Source organism: Microtus ochrogaster, linkage group LG5, assembly GCF_000317375.1.
Source record: "Microtus ochrogaster isolate Prairie Vole_2 linkage group LG5, MicOch1.0, whole genome shotgun sequence".
In the NCBI taxonomy this organism is placed as follows: domain Eukaryota; kingdom Metazoa; phylum Chordata; class Mammalia; order Rodentia; family Cricetidae; genus Microtus; species Microtus ochrogaster.
This window is the reverse complement of record NC_022031.1, coordinates 21,911,111-21,928,427: the sequence shown is the minus strand read 5'-3', so window position 1 is coordinate 21,928,427 and position 17,317 is coordinate 21,911,111. Positions and strand designations below refer to the sequence as shown.

Below are 17,317 nucleotides of genomic sequence, written 5' to 3'. Positions count from 1 at the left end.
TTTTTTTTTTTTTTTTTTTTTTTTTTGCAAGAAGTACCTTCCGTGTCTGAGGAGCAGAACCTGCACCTTACTCCAGGTGCCAGAAAGCCTCTGGTCCCTCATTCCGCTCTACAGCCGGTTTTGTAGCTAACCACGCCTCTCTCTTTAAACGCGATTTAATTGCTTTTAAATGGCCTGCTAGCTGCAGGCAAAATTTCTCTGCGCTGGCTTTGTTCTGAGCAGTTCACCGCGGAGTTCTCTTGCACCTATGAGCAGTTCTATAGAATGGGGAGGCCGAGAAACAGGGTAGGAAGACTGCGCCAGGCTTCAGAACGGGCTTGAACTTGGAACCACTTTCCTCCCGGTGTTAAGGATCCTAGAACAGCGCGCATAGAGAGAGGTGGGCGAGTGTTTTGTGACTGTACGCCTCCGGGAGCTCTCAGAGAATGCCTTTTTCAGCTGCTGTTTCCAAGGTGTGTGGTTGTGGTGATGGTCGTGGTGCTGACTAACATTCAACCTTTCTCTTTTCTCCATCCTCTAAACTGAGGCACTGAGGAATTATTCTCCCAATAGCTCGTAGAGGTTGGGTCAAAGAGCATTTTCCGAAGTTGGGTGGGGCGGAGTACAGTCTTTCCTCTGGGTTGTGAGCCTGGCTGTGGCATGTGGGGAAATGACCACTGCTTGTATTGCAGGTGCGCATGGTGAGAGGGGAGCTGGTGGACGAGTCAGGGGGCTCCCCTCTGGAGTGGATAGGGTTAATCCGGGCAGCCAGGAACCCCCAGGAACAGACTCTGGAAGCTGTTGCAGACTTACCAGGAGGACAGGTACTGTCAGTGCCCCTCATCCTTGTCAATTCCAATTGCATCCAATTGCACTAATGGTCCCTAAGGCAGCCGTGCATTTTGTTAAGTAAAGAACTTTGAAAGGCAAGAGCTCTCCTTTTAAACGTGCCAATGACTCTGCAAGGAAGATACTTTTGGTTTGCCATTTAAAGGAAGAAGAATGAGATTCAAAGCTATCCAGTAGCTTCTCCAGGGCCACAACGTCAGCATTTAAACCTCTATTCTCAAGCACCAGGAAATAACAGAGAACCTTATTATTACTACTATTATTGTTATTGTTTATTATTATTATTATTATTATTATTATTATTATTATTATTATTGCATCCTAGATCTTCTATCGAGCATTACGAGATGTCCAGCCAGGGGAAGAGCTGACTGTGTGGTATTCTAACTCTTTGGCTCAGTGGTTTGACATCCCCACAACTGCGACCCCGACTCATGATGAAAAAGGTATTGCCTCTGAGAAGGTCTCCCCAACAGTGAGGGTGAGCAAGCCTAGAGTTCAACTCTTCTCCTGGGTAGTGGGAGGTGACCCCAGACCTGAAGAACCTTTCTGTTCCGCTCCGTGGAAGCGGAATTCACGCTCCTTACACAGGCAAAGAGGGAACTGCTGCCTTAAAACCATTAGCAAGTGGTAACAAAAGTGGGTAGTAATCTTGTCCTCAACTGCAGCGGAATACTCCTTAGGAACTTCATGGTTTCTCTCTTTCCCATTATGTACCCCTGGATGACAAGCATTTACTTAGTGAAGAACCAATAGAGGAGACTTCATAGGCCACAACAAATGCATCTTGAGTTCTAGACCTCAAAACTTAAACCTAGAATACTTTTAAAAAGGTACAAAGGTGCTCTTTCTCTGTTAGTTTTACAGGACAGCAGTGTATTTGATAACATTTTAGAAGCATCATGGCACTAGCAGCTGGTCCCTTGGCAGGTACTAAAGTTCTTGCTTAGAATGGTATTTATCCGTTTCCCCCTACTAAGTCTACTTAAATTGAATCTGGGATGTATCCCAGTTTCTTCTCAGATTTATTTGATTCCTTCCAAGCCAAGAGCCAGTTAATGCAAATTAAGGGGTAGCCGCTAGAGAGGACCACATTTCAAACCCTCCACACAGCACTGAAGGACACTTTCTGTGGGAAGAAGGCTAAAGTAGTTAAGGTTCTGAGACTCCCTTCTCTTATTCCATTCGGCTTCCTCTGCCCTTCCCCCTACTCCTTAATTGTTTTAGCTTGTTTATAATTTTCCCAAGAAGCTATTTACTTATAGACAACAACAACAAAAGTGTTCCAAAATACTTTAACACAATCTCCTCCAGAATGGCTACTCCACTGCGTCCCTTCAGAAACAGGTAAATATTGATAAAAGTGTAGCTATTTGGAAACAATTCTTGGGCTGGACAGGTTACTTAGAGAAACGAGTCATTTCACTTCAAAGTACCACTGTTTTCTGTAAATCAATTCTATTTGTTTTAAGATAGATTTTTAATGTCCAGTATTCATAAGAATTATCCTAATATAGTTTGTTCCTTGAACTGCATTATCAGAATCTTTTGTCAAGTCCTCCCAGGAATAAGCACAGCTGTCTGCAAGGGAAGTCTCAAGCTTGCCACTCTACAACAAATTGTGCCAGCCACTTCTACACAGAACATTTCCCATAGGGACAACCAAACAGGGAAAGGCTGCTTGTTTAACCCACGTATTTTATTTCAGCCAACTACTTTTACAAATGCCATACGGCAACTGATAATAAAAAAAAATCCATCATTTTACTGTTGGGGAAGGTTATAGCCTATTTTGAAGCTGACATTTCCAGATTGGCATGTTTGAAATCTTTAAAATTGCATGAAAGGGAGGAGCAAAGTCATTTATGAAGAGGGACTCACTTGGTGAGAGTTGAACCTTAGGATCTGCAGGACCTGTTGATGAAGATAAGCTGGAATACACACACACACACACACACACACACACACACACACACACACACACACTTGCCCTACGTTTTGGGAAGAGGAAGAAATTATCAGGGATAACATCTCTTTTTACAATACCAGCTAACTTCAGTTAGTTTCAGTTTCACAGAAAGATTGAGTTACTGCCCTTCATTTTAAGAACAAAGTGTCCTTGGCTTTGCATTGGCAGAGCCATTCTGGAGCAGACTGAAAGACCTGAAGAGAGGATGTAAAGGAGCAGCTGAACTTCAAACACTCCAAGAAAACCAAGGGACCACCCTCCTCTTTTTCTAAGAGTTGTTTTACATAGGTGTTTTACGTAGGCAGCAGGAATATTGCCATGCTCTTGTGTAAGTCTTTGAGAAACACCTGGAATAGAGTAGTATAAGCAAATCGTCTGTCCCCCTATTTCTCCCAGCTCTCCTTTGACCTCTATTGGAATAAAATGCTCCCCTCCTTTGAGAGAGCCCTCGCTGGACTGAAACTTACTATGTAGAGCAAGCTGGTCTCCAGCTTACAAAGATCTGTCTGCCTCTGCTTTCCAAGGGCTGAGATTAAAGTCTTGTGCCACCACGACAAGCTCTTTAGTAATGTCTTAAAAGCAGGAGCTGAGTGGATGTAAAGCGGGAGAATGGAACTTTTCCAGTAAACCTCAAGAAATCTACCGTGTACTTCGGGTTTCCCATGTGGCCCAATCAACTTCTTTCTCACGGACATCATTAATTTTATCAATCAATCACTTAAAAACACAACAAACTGCAGGACTGCATTTGTGTGCACAGTGGTACACAGAAATTAGCTTTTAGTACCTGATTAGTAGCTATGCCACACATCTGTCTCTGGATTGTGTTCAATGACCCAATAAGTCAAGACTTACAGTGGAAGAGACACAGAGAATTGACACTAACTACACACGCACACCAACATAACACTTATGGTAGAGAACTCTGCACTTTTAAGAGCAGAGTACCTTTCTCATTTTTATATATTCACTAAGTGAAATATATCTCGCCCGGGTTTGTATCTCTGCACCTATCTAGGAGTTAGTTAACTTTCAGGTAGAACTGAGAAGATAACGCTACACCATCATTCTCAGGATATAATCATCCATCATAGGATATCAAAACCTAGAACTTTTTTTTTCTTCAATGCAGTCCGATGAAGTTACTAAAAGAAATAAGGACGCTTATAATTTTGAAGAGTAGCAAATCACAATCCTTATGTGGGGATTCATTTGGTCACGCTCCAGGAAAACCTCAGGCGAGTGTTTAAGTCTGGGAGGGGGTAGAAAGGGTGGAGAGCCGACACAAAAGACATTGTTATATGAAAAGGAATGATTACATATGGCCCATACATACAGGATATTGTCTCGCCTGGTAATGAGGCGCTCACGACTATTAGATTGGCCTTTGTTCAGTTTATCCAACTCCTTGACATACGCCACCTATTCTGTAAACGCCAACAGATGGGCACAGGCACAGCACAGCTTCAACACTTGATTTAAGGCAACAGCTGCTCTCTGCCCTTCCCAGTCAGTTTTCCTGTGCCCTTCTCTTCCAAAGGGTATTTACTACGAGGGTTTGGAGGAAGTCTTCATTGGATGGCCCCAATTACCTGGTTTGCTGTTTGAGTAGGCCTTTGAGGATAGAGGTGACAAGGGCTGGCCATTTACATGCTTTGGGAGGGTCTTGATAGGGTTACTGAACTTTGTCAGCCCTAAGACCCTCACCCCCATCCCCGCTTCTGCCGCACCATGGGTCAAAACCTCGACTTTGCCTGGTGCCCCGGCGCTTTCCTTCTGGCTCCCTTGCTTCTCACAGGGTTCCTTTCCCACTGTCTCTTGCCCAGGAGAGGAACGCTACATCTGCTGGTACTGCTGGAGGACGTTTCGATACCCTAACAGTCTCAAGGCACACCTGCGTTTCCACTGCGTGCTCAGCGGCGGCGGCGGTCGCGCCTTCCTGCATCAGGAGCACGCGGCTAGACCTGGCGCTGGCCCGGCCGCAGAAGCCCTTGGCCTCCCTCCGAAACCCACCGCCCCGGACTTGACCGCACCCCTCCAGGCAGGTGCTTTGAGGCCCCAAGCACAGGCCCCTCAACTCGCCCCGGCTTGCGGAGCGCGGGAGAGCATCAAGAGGGAGGTTTCCCTGGCGCCCCCGGCCACTTCACCGTCCCCGAGCAAGTGGGGAACTCCCAGGAAGAGCAAGGAGCAGCCAGATCGCACCCTGGAAGGGAGCGGGGTGGCCCGCGCACACAGTCACTTCCTGGGCATCGTGGGCGGCTCCGCAGCCGGCGGCAGCGGCTTGGCATTTTACCCCGGCGTGCGTTCGGCTTTCAAACCCGCTGGCCTAGCCCGGGCAGCCGCGCAGGGCGACCCCTACCGGGAAGAGGGCGGTGGTAAGGGGCCCGGCCTGGCACTGGGTCGGCTGCTGGGTGGGGGTCGGGCCGGCGGGCGCCCCAATAGTGGGGAGAGCCCTTCTGGCCACCACCACCATCACCACCATGCTCACCACCACCACCACCACCACCACCCCAAGTGTCTGCTCGCGGGCGACCCGCCCCCACCCGGCCTGGCGTGTCCCGGGGCACTGCGAGCCTTCCCCCTGCTGGCGGGTCACACGGAGGAGGTGTCCGCCTTTAAGCACGTGGAGCGCGCCCCTCCCGCAGCTGCTGCGCTGCCCACCCCGCGCTACGCTGCTCTACCTGCACCCGGGCTCCCCCTGGAGCGTTGCGCGCTGCCGCCCCTCGACGCCGCGGGCGGGCTCAAAGCCTACTCCAGCGGCGAGTGCAGCCCCCTGCCCGCCGTCATGCCGGCCTTTACGGTGTACGGTGGAGACCTGCTCTACGGCCCCCCTGCCGCCTATTACCCTCTCAAGCTGCACTTGGGCGGGCTTCTCAAATACCCCGAGTCCATCTCCTATTTGAGCGGGCCCGCGGCGGCGGCGATCGGCCCGGCGGAGCTGGGCTCCTTGGCCAGTATCGACCGCGAGATAGCCATGCACACGCAGCAGCTTTCCGAGATGGCGGCCGGTAAGGGTCGCGCCCGCCTGGACTCGGGGACTCTGCCTTCGGCCGTCGTGGCAGCGACAGGCAGCAGCGGCGGGGGCGCAGCAGGCAAGCCCAAGACGGGCCACTTGTGCCTCTACTGCGGCAAGCTGTACTCGCGCAAGTATGGGCTCAAGATCCACATGCGGACGCACACGGGCTACAAGCCGCTCAAGTGCAAAGTGTGCTTGCGGCCCTTCGGCGACCCTAGCAATCTCAACAAGCACATCCGACTGCACGCGGAGGGCAATACGCCCTATCGCTGCGAGTTCTGCGGCAAGGTGTTGGTGCGCCGCCGGGATCTGGAGCGTCACGTCAAATCCCGCCATCCGGGCCAGAGCCTGATCGCCAAGGCGGGCGACGGCCCGGGCGCGGAGCCGGGCTATGCCCTGGAGCCTGGGGATCCCAAGAGCGAGGACAGTGATGTGGATGTCTGCTTCACGGATGACCAGAGCGACCCTGAGGCTGGGGGCCGAGGCGAGCGCGACTCCTAACGCTTTGCTTCGGTGGAAAGGGAAGGGGTGTGGACAAAGTAGAGAGAGGTGGTGACAGGAAAGACTTTGCTGATACTGTCGTTATTCTGGGGAGGGTACTGGATTTGGAACAGTGAGCTTCTCCAGTTCTGGAATGGAGCAACGTTTAAGGATGGGCTGAAAAACAGTCAACGAACAGCCCGTTGGGCGTGTGTCTCTATAATTCAGGCCTCTAGTCTCTGGCATAGACCCTCTCCCTGAAGGCATTCTGGTCTTGGGGTTCAGGATCACATCAATATAAGCATCTCAGTGCCCTCAAAGGTGATGATTTTATCTGCCACACGTTTTTGAAAACGTTCTTTTCTGTGGAGAAAATCGTGCCTTTTGGAAAGATGTTTAGCGACAATTTTGTTAGCATTTCACCGCGTAGGTCAAACAGTAGCTGTGACACCCACATGTTTCCGTTTTTTTAAAAGCTGTTCTCCTGTCAAAGACCACTCCTTGCCACATTGTGTATACTGTGGTAGTGGATACACAAATTGGTCAAGTTGCAATTATTTATGAGAGAATAATGATAAATGTAAAATAACGCATGAATCTAAGAGCACGCAATATATAAATTTTAAAGAATATACTATTTGGTAGAATCCAGATGTGTATGTTGTTTTATAATGAATGATGTACAGTGGATACAGTACTTTGCTCTTGTTTCCATTTTGTGCAATCTTTAAGACTAATAAAGATACAGACAAGAGTTCGATTACTTGGCAACTTCAGAGGACCCTTGGAAGAAGTAGTTCAATTTGAAAACAACCATTGAGGAAACTTCACAAGAAAAGTCAGAGAAGATTTACATTATTCACAGAATTAATGTTAATGGGGTTTACAGAGAGCAGGCAAAGCCCATTGGTTTCTAAAACCATTGTTAACTATGCTAAGTGTATTATGTTCACTTCAAGGACCTTCAAGGAAAAGCAAACACGAACAAAAAAAAATAACCTTTACATATATACAAATATTTCCTTGTCACAAAGAATCATGGAACCAGAATCAGTATTTTTTGTTGTCTACCATTTTGACAGAGTTTACCTTGGAACTATAAAAGGAAATTTGCTCTAAGCATTTTATGAGTCATGTATTTTAGTATTAATTCAACAAACACTAGAAGAGGACCTGTTTCTTTTCGAGGTGCTTAGGTCTCCCCCCCCCCTTGTTCTTCTTCCAGCAACTTTGTGTTGTTAGTTTTGGCCCCATTTTACAGAAGAGGAAATATAATTTAATCACAGTGTACTGACAGTAATTAGAATGGCAAAATTGTTAGCAGTGACTGTATTTGCTATTTTTAAAAAGTGATGTTAGATATACATTCTAGAAAGAATCCCTCCCACTTTTAGAAACAGGGAATTAGGCCCTTAGTTAAAGGCAGGTTCACTGAGGGCCCAGGCCTGCAGCTGTTTTCTCAGAGGTTAGTTTAGACAATTTGCAGGGTTCTCACGGCCACAGTCACCCAATCTTGTCCTTTGAATCCTGAATGCTTTGCAAGTCCCCAGAGCTGTCTCCAGCTGGAAACACTGCCTCTTGGTCACTAGGTAATGGCAGAAACTTTTTTTTTCATCATGGCCAAGAACATTTGATTTCTATTAGTGGTGATCTTCCAAAAGATTCCTTTTATGAGGAGATGCAAAGATGTGTGCTGGGAATTATAGGCTTTCGGTGTTAGCTGACTAGAGATTGTCTTGTTGTCTAAGAGAAAGCATAAAGAGGGGATGATACACACAAAGAGACAGAGACAGAGAGATATAGAGACAGAGAGGCAGAGATTAGTTTTGTGAACATAATGGTAATACACTTTTGTTGAGGAACTCTTCTGGGCTCCTTGAATTTCTTTCCTCTAGGAAGGAGGTTCAGGGATGGTCCTGATACTCTTGACTAGAAGGGAACCTAAGCTCTGTAAATCAGTTTTCCACCACTTGCTTAGCTACCATGTTTTGTCCTTTGCTGTCTTGTCCTTTGTAATAGTGGTCACTCAAAAGCAGATACATCCTCGGACAGAAGGTTGAAAGAATTTCTTTTTCCTGACATCAGATCTTCTAAGTCCTCAAGGGAAAATTAGAAGTCCAGATTTGAAACATGGGAAAAATATTCTATTAGTTATAAAATTATAGCCTGCACTTCATTTCCTAGATCAGTACTAGTTACTGTAACTTCTGTTTGGTGGAAAAATAGTCAGCAAACAAACAAGAATTGTTTGGTTAAATGAAATACATGGAGAATTAGTTAAATGAAATACATTAAGAATTGATATTGATTTGGTAAAACAAAGCTCCAGCCACCCGTTTCTCCCTTTTAGACTAGATTATAACATTAAAAATAAAAACTAAACATAGATTTTCAAAGTTCTTAATTGCAGATTGTTTGTAATTCTCCATAGACTAAGTCAACCCCGTTCTTTGTTCATGCTTTGCATCCTAACTCCAGAGATAATTAATGCCATTGTTTATCTCTCCATCGAAGTCCAACCAGCAAACACAGTCAGCTAAATGAAGCTTTCTAAGTTTTTCTCAGAAAAGTTTTCTTGAGACAAGATTTTTCTGTATGCCTTAGATTGGCTTTGAACTTAGGGAATCCTTGTGCCTCAGACTCCCTAGTTATGGAATTCAGGCATCCGTCCCTATCTTCTTACTCCCTTTTACTCAATATATTGGTGACCTTAACTCGTTGAGAGCAACGCCAAAGGTACTGAATACTTCCTAGATTTTTAACAGAATATTCTGTGCCACAGTATGAAATATAAATGAATAAAAAGAAGAAGAGGAGGACAATTCATGTCTTTCTAAAGCGAAAGACTCCAGATTGTTTAGCATTACTTAAGTTGAATATTGAAAAGTTTTGCTAACTTAAATAGGTCAGATATATCTGGGGTTTGATGTTGCCGCTGGCACTTATTAGCGTCGCATTTTGGCCCAGACCCTCTGTTGCTACTGTTTCTTCATTTGTAACACAGGGTAAAATACAGTAGTTTTGAGCACTCTAAGGTGATGCTCGTAAGTAACTTAGCGTCTTGCCTGGTGCACAGAAAGCTCTCACTTCTACTCTAGTAAGTTGATATCTGCTATCACTTAAGATTTCGCCACAAGGAGAAGGGCTGGAGCCAGGTTTTCTAAGCAGTGACAGCTTGGGCAGGACATTAGTTTTGTTCTTGTAGCTTTGGGAGAAGCCACAACATTTTCCGTAAATCGAGGCTTTCTAAACCTGCAGAAACATTTTCATACTTCTTGTTTGGTTTCCACTGTAAGCCCAGAAATCAGTTTCAAAGGCTGATGGCGCGAAGTGAATGTTGTTTTCGTTTCCAGTTACTAAGATTTGAAAAGCTTGGCTGGTCTATGAGGGTTGAGTTTAAGCAGAAGTGCAGGGAAGAGGCGAGGACGAGCACGCTTTAGTCCAGAGGAAAGCCAAGATAGAGTAGAGCTGTAGGTCTGGCTGTGGTGGGGAAAAAGCTTTTAGTGATTCTGAGCTCCAAGCAAGAGAATGGTTAGCGCTGCTGAGCTTGTGGAGTTGGCGGAGTTGAGCCGAATGGGCGGTCATTGTCCTTATTTCTATAGCTCCCATTGGCTCATCCCTTGCAGACAGGCCTGCTATTGGTGGGGGACGAGCAGTGCGCTGGAGCCCGGGCGGCGGCCGCGGTATTTCGGGAGCCTTGCTACGGTGTAAGGCCCGGGGTACCGGGTGCCAGAGCCGCTCTCAGTACAGTTTCAGAGATTCTGCTTCGGTTTCCCAAGAACAGGAATTTCAGGGTTGGGCAATGGAATGGGAGTTTCACCTCCTTTGAGAGCACAGCCCAGGGACCTCTGGAGCAAAAGCGCTCTGAAAAACCCCTGCGACCCTTGACAGGCGAGGGGTCGCAGCCCGGTTTGTCTCGGTTCCGGGCCCTGCCTGGCTGCGACGGGGAGCTGAGCACCAGTGCCCTATGCTCTCGCCATCTGCCACCAAAGGGAAGAAGGCAGAGGCACCCGCACGGCCGAGGTCATATGTGACCCTTGACCACCCAGGTGTGAGAAACACAGGGAGGACTCAACAGAAGGCGCAGCCCAAGTGTTTAATTCCAGAAGGAGCTCCGGGCTTGCTCGCTAGGAGCTGGGCGACCTTCTATAAAAGATGAAAGGCGAGCTTCTGTCATCTGCAACTATGGTTTAATTCAAATTAGGGGAAAACGTGCGACAGACAACTTGTTAATGCCTTTGACTTGGAAACCATCCAAGGGTCCTATAAAAAGGGACCAAAATTGGATGGATAGCCCTTTTAAAGACATTGATTTCATTTTCAGTACAACATGTTATTTAAACTTAGACGTTTTATGTAAATACATCAAAAACCTAACAGACAAGTTTATTGAAAAATGTACAAGTCATATCACCAAAGGGAGATTTGATTATTTGAGTTAAACAGATAATGACAAAGGTTTTTTTTATGTAGGTTGAATAAATTTAAATTTGGTTTAAAATGAAATGTATAAGTTATCTGAATATCCTGTCTTCACCTTTCCCTATTCATGTACACTTTTTCATAGTTTGTTAGTGCAGACATGAATGCAGATGCGCACTTTCTATCTTTCATGCTGCCAGTGCAATAATGTTCCTGAAGTTACCCTAAGCAGCAGATTGTTTAAAAATCTAAGGTTCTGCCACAGTTTGTGTCCAAATGGGAGGCACTCAGATGTGGACTGGAAAGCTGTGCTTGGAAATGCATTGTGCAACGGGAGACATACTGAGATGCAACAACAGATGGCTGTACAGGAGACAGTGAAGGTCAAAGGTTTCTTTAAATCTTTTTTTTTTATACATCTACTGAAAAAGAAGCAGGAAGATACAATTTATGTCTGACACTGAGAAGTTCGTTCCTCTATTATTGCCTTAAGGAAAATGGAGACAGGACCAGGTCGGATTCAGATTAACTTGGGGGCATTGGGCCACGGAGGAACACACTGAGAGCCATACAAAGCTTTCAGGTATGCTAACAGTCACTCCAATGAGGAGTGAGTCAGTGTGGGCTGTCTCATTTTATAAGCTTCTTTGTGGTTTTCAGAGAGCAGGAGAAAGAAACGTCTCAGCAATCAAGATGATGTGAAGAGAAGAAGATACTCAGGGAGCTGATAGGATGGGTTTTCTAAATGATTTAAGGCTAACGTGCTGAAATTTGGTCCCAGGGTACTGGCTTTGGCATCTATAGGTATTTGTACACATGTTGTTTCCCCTGTTTGGAAAATCAGTTTGTGCAATAAATTTAATTGGTGATTTGGGACTCTATAATTTTTATGTTGGCTAATATTCTCATATGAGAGAGAGAGAATCAGTTTTTACCTTAGAACATTCATTTCATTCAACCTTTATTATCTCATTTCATCTTTGTATCAATTCATTTCTCAAATGAGGGAAATGAATCTTTCAACCAGTGAGACATTTTCTAAGATTCACTTCTTTTCCCACTAAACTCATAGACCCCCTCTTCACATCCTACACATGGTTTCTCAAACACTATTTCCTGTACAAATGTCCCATAACTATTTGAAAAATTGTTCAGCATCCTCAGCCTTCAGAGAGCTATATCATCTTAGGGGTTCCATCTCACAGGACTGAGAATAACTCTTATCAAGAAAAAGATATCAAATGCTGGTGAGAATATGGGGGAACCCTTACACACTACTCGGGAGATGTAAACTAATGCAACCATTATGGAAGTCTGTGTGAAGGTTCCCCCCAAAACTAAAAAAAGGACCAGCATATGACCTAGGTATATCACTTCTACTTATGTAACCCAAAAGACTCTTAAGCAAACATATCAGGGATATATTTGCAAATCTTTGTTTATTAATGGATTATGCATGATAACTAAGAAATGGAGCTAGTCTACATATCTACCAGCAGACAAATAAGGAAAATGTAGTGGTTACATATAATAGAATTCTATTCAGTCATAAGGAAAAGTTAAATCTTGACATTTGTAGGAAATTGTATATAATCGGACAGCACTACTTTAAGTGAAATAAACTAGACACAAAGACAAATGCTGCATGTTTTCTCTCATATATGGAATGTAGATTCAAATTTTTACGTTTAGCTGGGCGGTGGTGGCGCACGCCTTTAATCCCAGCACTCGGGAGGCAGAGGCAGGCACCAAAGCTACAGAGAAACCCTGTCTCGAAAAACCAAAAAATAAAAAATAGTTTGTGTGTGTGTGTGTGTGTGTGTGTGTGTGTGTGTGAGATTGTAATAAAGAGAACAACATGTTTTCAGGAGCCTTTGGGAGACAGAAGGTATTGGATCCCCTAGAACTGGGGCTATAGGCAGTTTTGAGCCTCCAGGTGGGTGCTTGTTCGAACCTAGGCCCTCTGTAGGAGTAGCAAGAACTCTTGGCTATTGAGTCATCTCTCCAGCATAAGGATTGATGTAAAAGTTAATTTTGCATTTTAATCTGGTACTGTCTCGTTTTGTGTAAATAAGCATACACTTAGGAGCATCACCTAATTCTGTTTTGTCTCTCAGCCTGTGGGTTACCACCACAGCTAACTGTACATATTGGAAATCTTTTTGTCAAGGGATTTTAGAAGACTTGCAAATTGTACTGTGTTCACTTTTTAAAGTGGAACTCCACGTTCTGTGAGTTTCAGGACCACACTATGTGAATATTCATTTTGAAAATACCTTATTATCATTTGTGTTTGTATGTACGTGTTCATGTGTGTGTGGAGTTAGGTACATGTTGAAGCCAGGGGTTGATGTCATGTTTCTTCCTTAAGTACTTTCCATCTTATTTTTTTGAAACAAGGTGTTTCACTGATCAGGGCTTGGCTGCCTGTCTAGTGAGCCCTAAGCATCCTCCTGTCTCTGCCTCCCTGGTGCCAGGGTTTCAGGTTGCTATAACCGTGGGTTTACACGAGCTCTGGGGGATGGAAGTCAGGTCCTTATGCTTGTAGGGGAAGGATTTTCTTTCCTTGTTTATCAGACTTAATTCACTTTGTTTTTGTATATAAAAAATCCTATGTAGTAGCCACAGCTGGAGCCTGGGTACCCTGAGTGGAGATTCTACTGTGGGTTTTCACAAGATAGTCAATGAATTCCTCGTAGAGACTTGGTGAACAGTCTCTTTCTAGAGACTGAGGGTCAGCTAGCTGTAGGTCTTGAAGACAGCATCAAAGAGTCTCGGGAAAATTGCCTAAGGTGGTAGTTCTGCCCCTGGCCGATGTGTGGCAGTTATCATTGGCCATTAGCATCAGTTCCTTGGCCACAGGAGCAGAGGTCGTGCCAGTTTTTCTGGGGGCAGGGAGGGGGCACCCCAGTGCAAAGCCATGGCAGCACTTATTATTATTGTAAAAGATTTATTATTTGTATGAGAGTGTTTTGTCTGCATGTGTGTGTTTACCATTGTGTATGCTGGAGGAGGTGAGAAGAGGGTGTTAGATGCACTGGAACTGGAGTTGTGGCTGTTGTTATCCTCTGCGTGGGTTCTGGGAAACAAACCACAGAGCAATCTCTCTAGCCTCAACACTTCATTATTTTTTATGTTATTACATTTATTTGTTTATTTATTTATTTGTGTGTGTGTGTGTATGAGTGTAGGCACAAGTATGCCATGGGATATATGTGTAAGTCAGAAGACACCTTAAAAGTATCAGTTCTCCTCTGCCACTGTGTAGATCCTGTGGGTTGAACTCAGGTCAGGTCAGCAGGCTTTACTGGGAGGTACCTTTACATACTTAGCTATCTTGCCTGACCAGGAAGTAGATTATGACCAAGCCACCATTCCTCTCCCTCTGTTTCTTATTATTATTTCTTATGTATTCTAGTCTTTCATTTTGTTCTATTTCTTCTTCTTCTTCTTCTTCTTCTTCTTCTTCTTCTTCTTCTTCTTCTTCTTCTTCTTCTTCTTCTTCTTCTTCTTCTTCCTCTTCCTCTTCCTCTTCCTCTTCCTCTTCCTCTTCTTCTTCTTCTTCTTCTTCTTGTTATTGAGTGTGTGGTGTGTGTGAGTTTTGGCATGCTCTTGTATGCACATGAAGGTTAGACAATAGTGAGATAACAAATTTCAGTTGTTTCTTTCCTTCCACAGTAGGTCCTAGGGATCCAGCTCAGGTAGTCAGGCTTGCGTGGCAAGTGCTTTTATCCACTGAATATCTTACCAGTCCTAGTCTTGGTTTTTGAAGAACAGATAACCAACAGTGTTTATTCTTCTTTCCCTCCTTGTTATAAAGAGAACTTTCTCATTCCCCTCTCTTTTACTGCTGCACAGCACCCTATTGTGTGGGTGTACAAAGATTATCTAGCTAGTTCTCCTATTGATGGACATTTAGGTTGTTTGAATGTTTCAATGGATAATTAATACTAAGTTATTTTGTAGAAAAGCTACAGCTATATTTTAGGAGGTATCATTGCCACCACGACAGTAGGAAAACACACTGAGAACAATGGATCAGGACAGTGTCAGAAGTGGATGAAGCTCTCACAGAAAGATGTTGTTCCAATCTCTAGACCTGGTACATACAGAGTTTCTAGTCTTAACTACACTAGATACCAGTAGGCAGTAAAGCCTCCACACTGATTTTGTTTTCTTTTCTTTTTAGAATTTGCTAAGAAACTGTGGGGTTCCTTGATTATAAAATTGTACCTTTCTAGGTCAGGCAACATTTTTTTTTGAGGCATGGTTTCTATAGCCCAGGTTGGCCTCAAACTCACTATGTAGCTGAGGATAGCCTTGAACTCCTGATCTCCCTGCCTCTGCCTCTCAAGGTCTGGGATTACAGGCTTATGCCAGCACATCTGGACATCATAAGGATTTCAAAGCTAGTCTAACATGGAGAAGGAATGTTGTTTGCGTGCACATACATTTAAACTTTTCAAATGATTTCCCGTGAATACTATTATTGAGTTATTTTCTTTCGATGTAACCACTGGAACTTAACATGTAAAAACGCCACTGGAATTATTATGCAGGCCTGTAACTGGATGACGGCAGTACGGGCGTGTGGTAAGTAGCAGGTACTGAGTACAACCCCCACCAGCTGTAGAATAGCACTCCAGTAGGGAAACAAACGAATGCAAATGAGATGTACTTGGCCATGGAACAAAGATGAAAATGACATTCACTTGTAAATGAGTTTTCTGTGTTTGATGTAAACAGAATGACATGCATTCTGTAGGAAGACCTCTCTGACCTTAGGACAGTAATTGAGTATGTTACACGAGGCTGCACATGTTCCTTACAGTCTGATCATTATTAATGTATCTCAGGACATAACGATCCCTAGGTTTTGAATTTATGTAGACTACTTTTCATGATTCTCTTTTCTAGGATGACCCCAGAGACACCATAAGAAGTTTCTCTTTGGACATACATCCCTGCAATAAAACTTAAATCTGATACATAGATCTTAGCTTAGGGAAGAGCCAATCTGAGAGAGTTAGGATAAAGAGGAGGGAGACAAACCTCTGAGCTTGGCCATTTATTGCTCAGCATGGTCTTAACCTACATGTTTGTTCAAATACAGAAATGATTGATGTGTAGCATTGCTTTCTGAACTGTATTCATCTTTCAGCAACAGTTGAACAAGTCTCTCCTCGTTTCTCCTCATTTCTCTGGAGAATGCTTAGCTAGCCCTTAAGGCATTTTGGAAGTAAATGACAGTTTATACCCAATACATGTACCTGACAAAATAAAGTGACTGAACATAAAAGACCTCCTGCTGAGGAATCAGGGTGGGGGTGGGAATGGGGGATTGCCTGATTGTATGTATGTACACAAAAAAAGCCTACCTTGATCTCAAGGATTAGTGAGAGATCCCTTGTCAAACAAGGTGAAGAGCAAGTATACGGGAGACACCCAAGGTTGAACTCTGTCCTTAAGATTAATCGTTTAAGTCTTAAGAGATGGGCCAGTTACCTAGGTCAAAGATGAAGGGACATGGGAGGTTATTTCTATGAGGCAGACTAGCATGAGTAAGTGATTGAGTGGGGACTCGATAGGGATGCATGTTAGGGAGTGCAAACACCGCAGTGCCTTTTGTAGGCAGCAGCAGACAGGCAGGCAGGTGCTGTTCACAGATGAGTGGCCTACTGCGAGGAAGTGTGGTGTGTGCTTTAGCCTGGGACAGAGACAAGTCCGTCTCCTGGATGTGCTTCTTCCAAGTTGGAAGAACCTGGCAAAATCATCTAAAATTTATATGCCTCCACTTAATCATCTGCAAAATGGACACAATAATGACCTTGCTTAGAAGCCTCTTGTGAAGATAAATCAAATTAATTTTTGCAAAAAGTTTAAAAGCATCTTGGCAAATCGTTTCTGACAATATGAGTAATTATATAGGGTCCATAAAGGAGGAAGTTTTCGGAAGGTTTAACCTGGCCTGGGCAGCTTCAAACAGCAAGATGATGGTTTTGGAGGTAGGGAGATGAATTGGGAGGAAGCTGTATTCTGCAGTTCTGGAGACAGCTGAAAAGAGAAAGTGGCAATCAGAACAGAGTCCCATCTTCAGGAGGAGACCTTGGTAGGGCTTGGTGACAACAGTGTAGGAGGACATGGGAGGGGCTAAGGAGCCTTACACATGAGCGTCAGTGAGACAAGGCATTGCCCGTTGAGAGTGTAGACAGGAATCATAAGGAGAAGAGCAAAAGGAATAAAGAAAAGGACGAGAAGCAGCGTTAGTACTAAAAACAACCTGGGATTGTTTAAACCACTGAGATTATAGTGGGGAGTGATGCCAACTACAGTAAAACAGTAGGAAGTGACAGAAGCTTTAAATGAGAAAATTTGACTGAAGAAGATTGTCTAGCGGGACAAGAGACAGCTCCGTGGGTCAAGTGTTTGCTGTGACAGCACAGGGACCTGAGTTTGGAATCCAGGCACTGTAAAAAGCCAGACATAATGGTTTACATTGTAATCCCAGCACTGGGGAGGCAGAGGCAGGTAGATCTCGGAGCACCTTGCCTCACCAGCCTAATTGAATTGATGAATTCAGTTCAGTGAGGGAGGGGCCCCTT

General features: G+C 44.6%; 1 protein-coding gene across 1 annotated transcript in view; it reads left to right on the top strand.

The window, feature by feature from the left end:
- Prdm13 (PR/SET domain 13) overlaps positions 1–6,550 on the top strand; it is a 7,784-nt gene extending 1,234 nt beyond the window's left edge. The window contains 3 exon segments of the mRNA XM_005361914.2: positions 672–803; positions 1,154–1,274; positions 4,624–6,550. Of these exon segments, the coding sequence (XP_005361971.1) occupies positions 672–803; positions 1,154–1,274; positions 4,624–6,314 (1,944 nt within the window). The 3' untranslated portion in view covers positions 6,315–6,550.
- Positions 6,551–17,317: the final 10,767 nt, after the last annotated feature.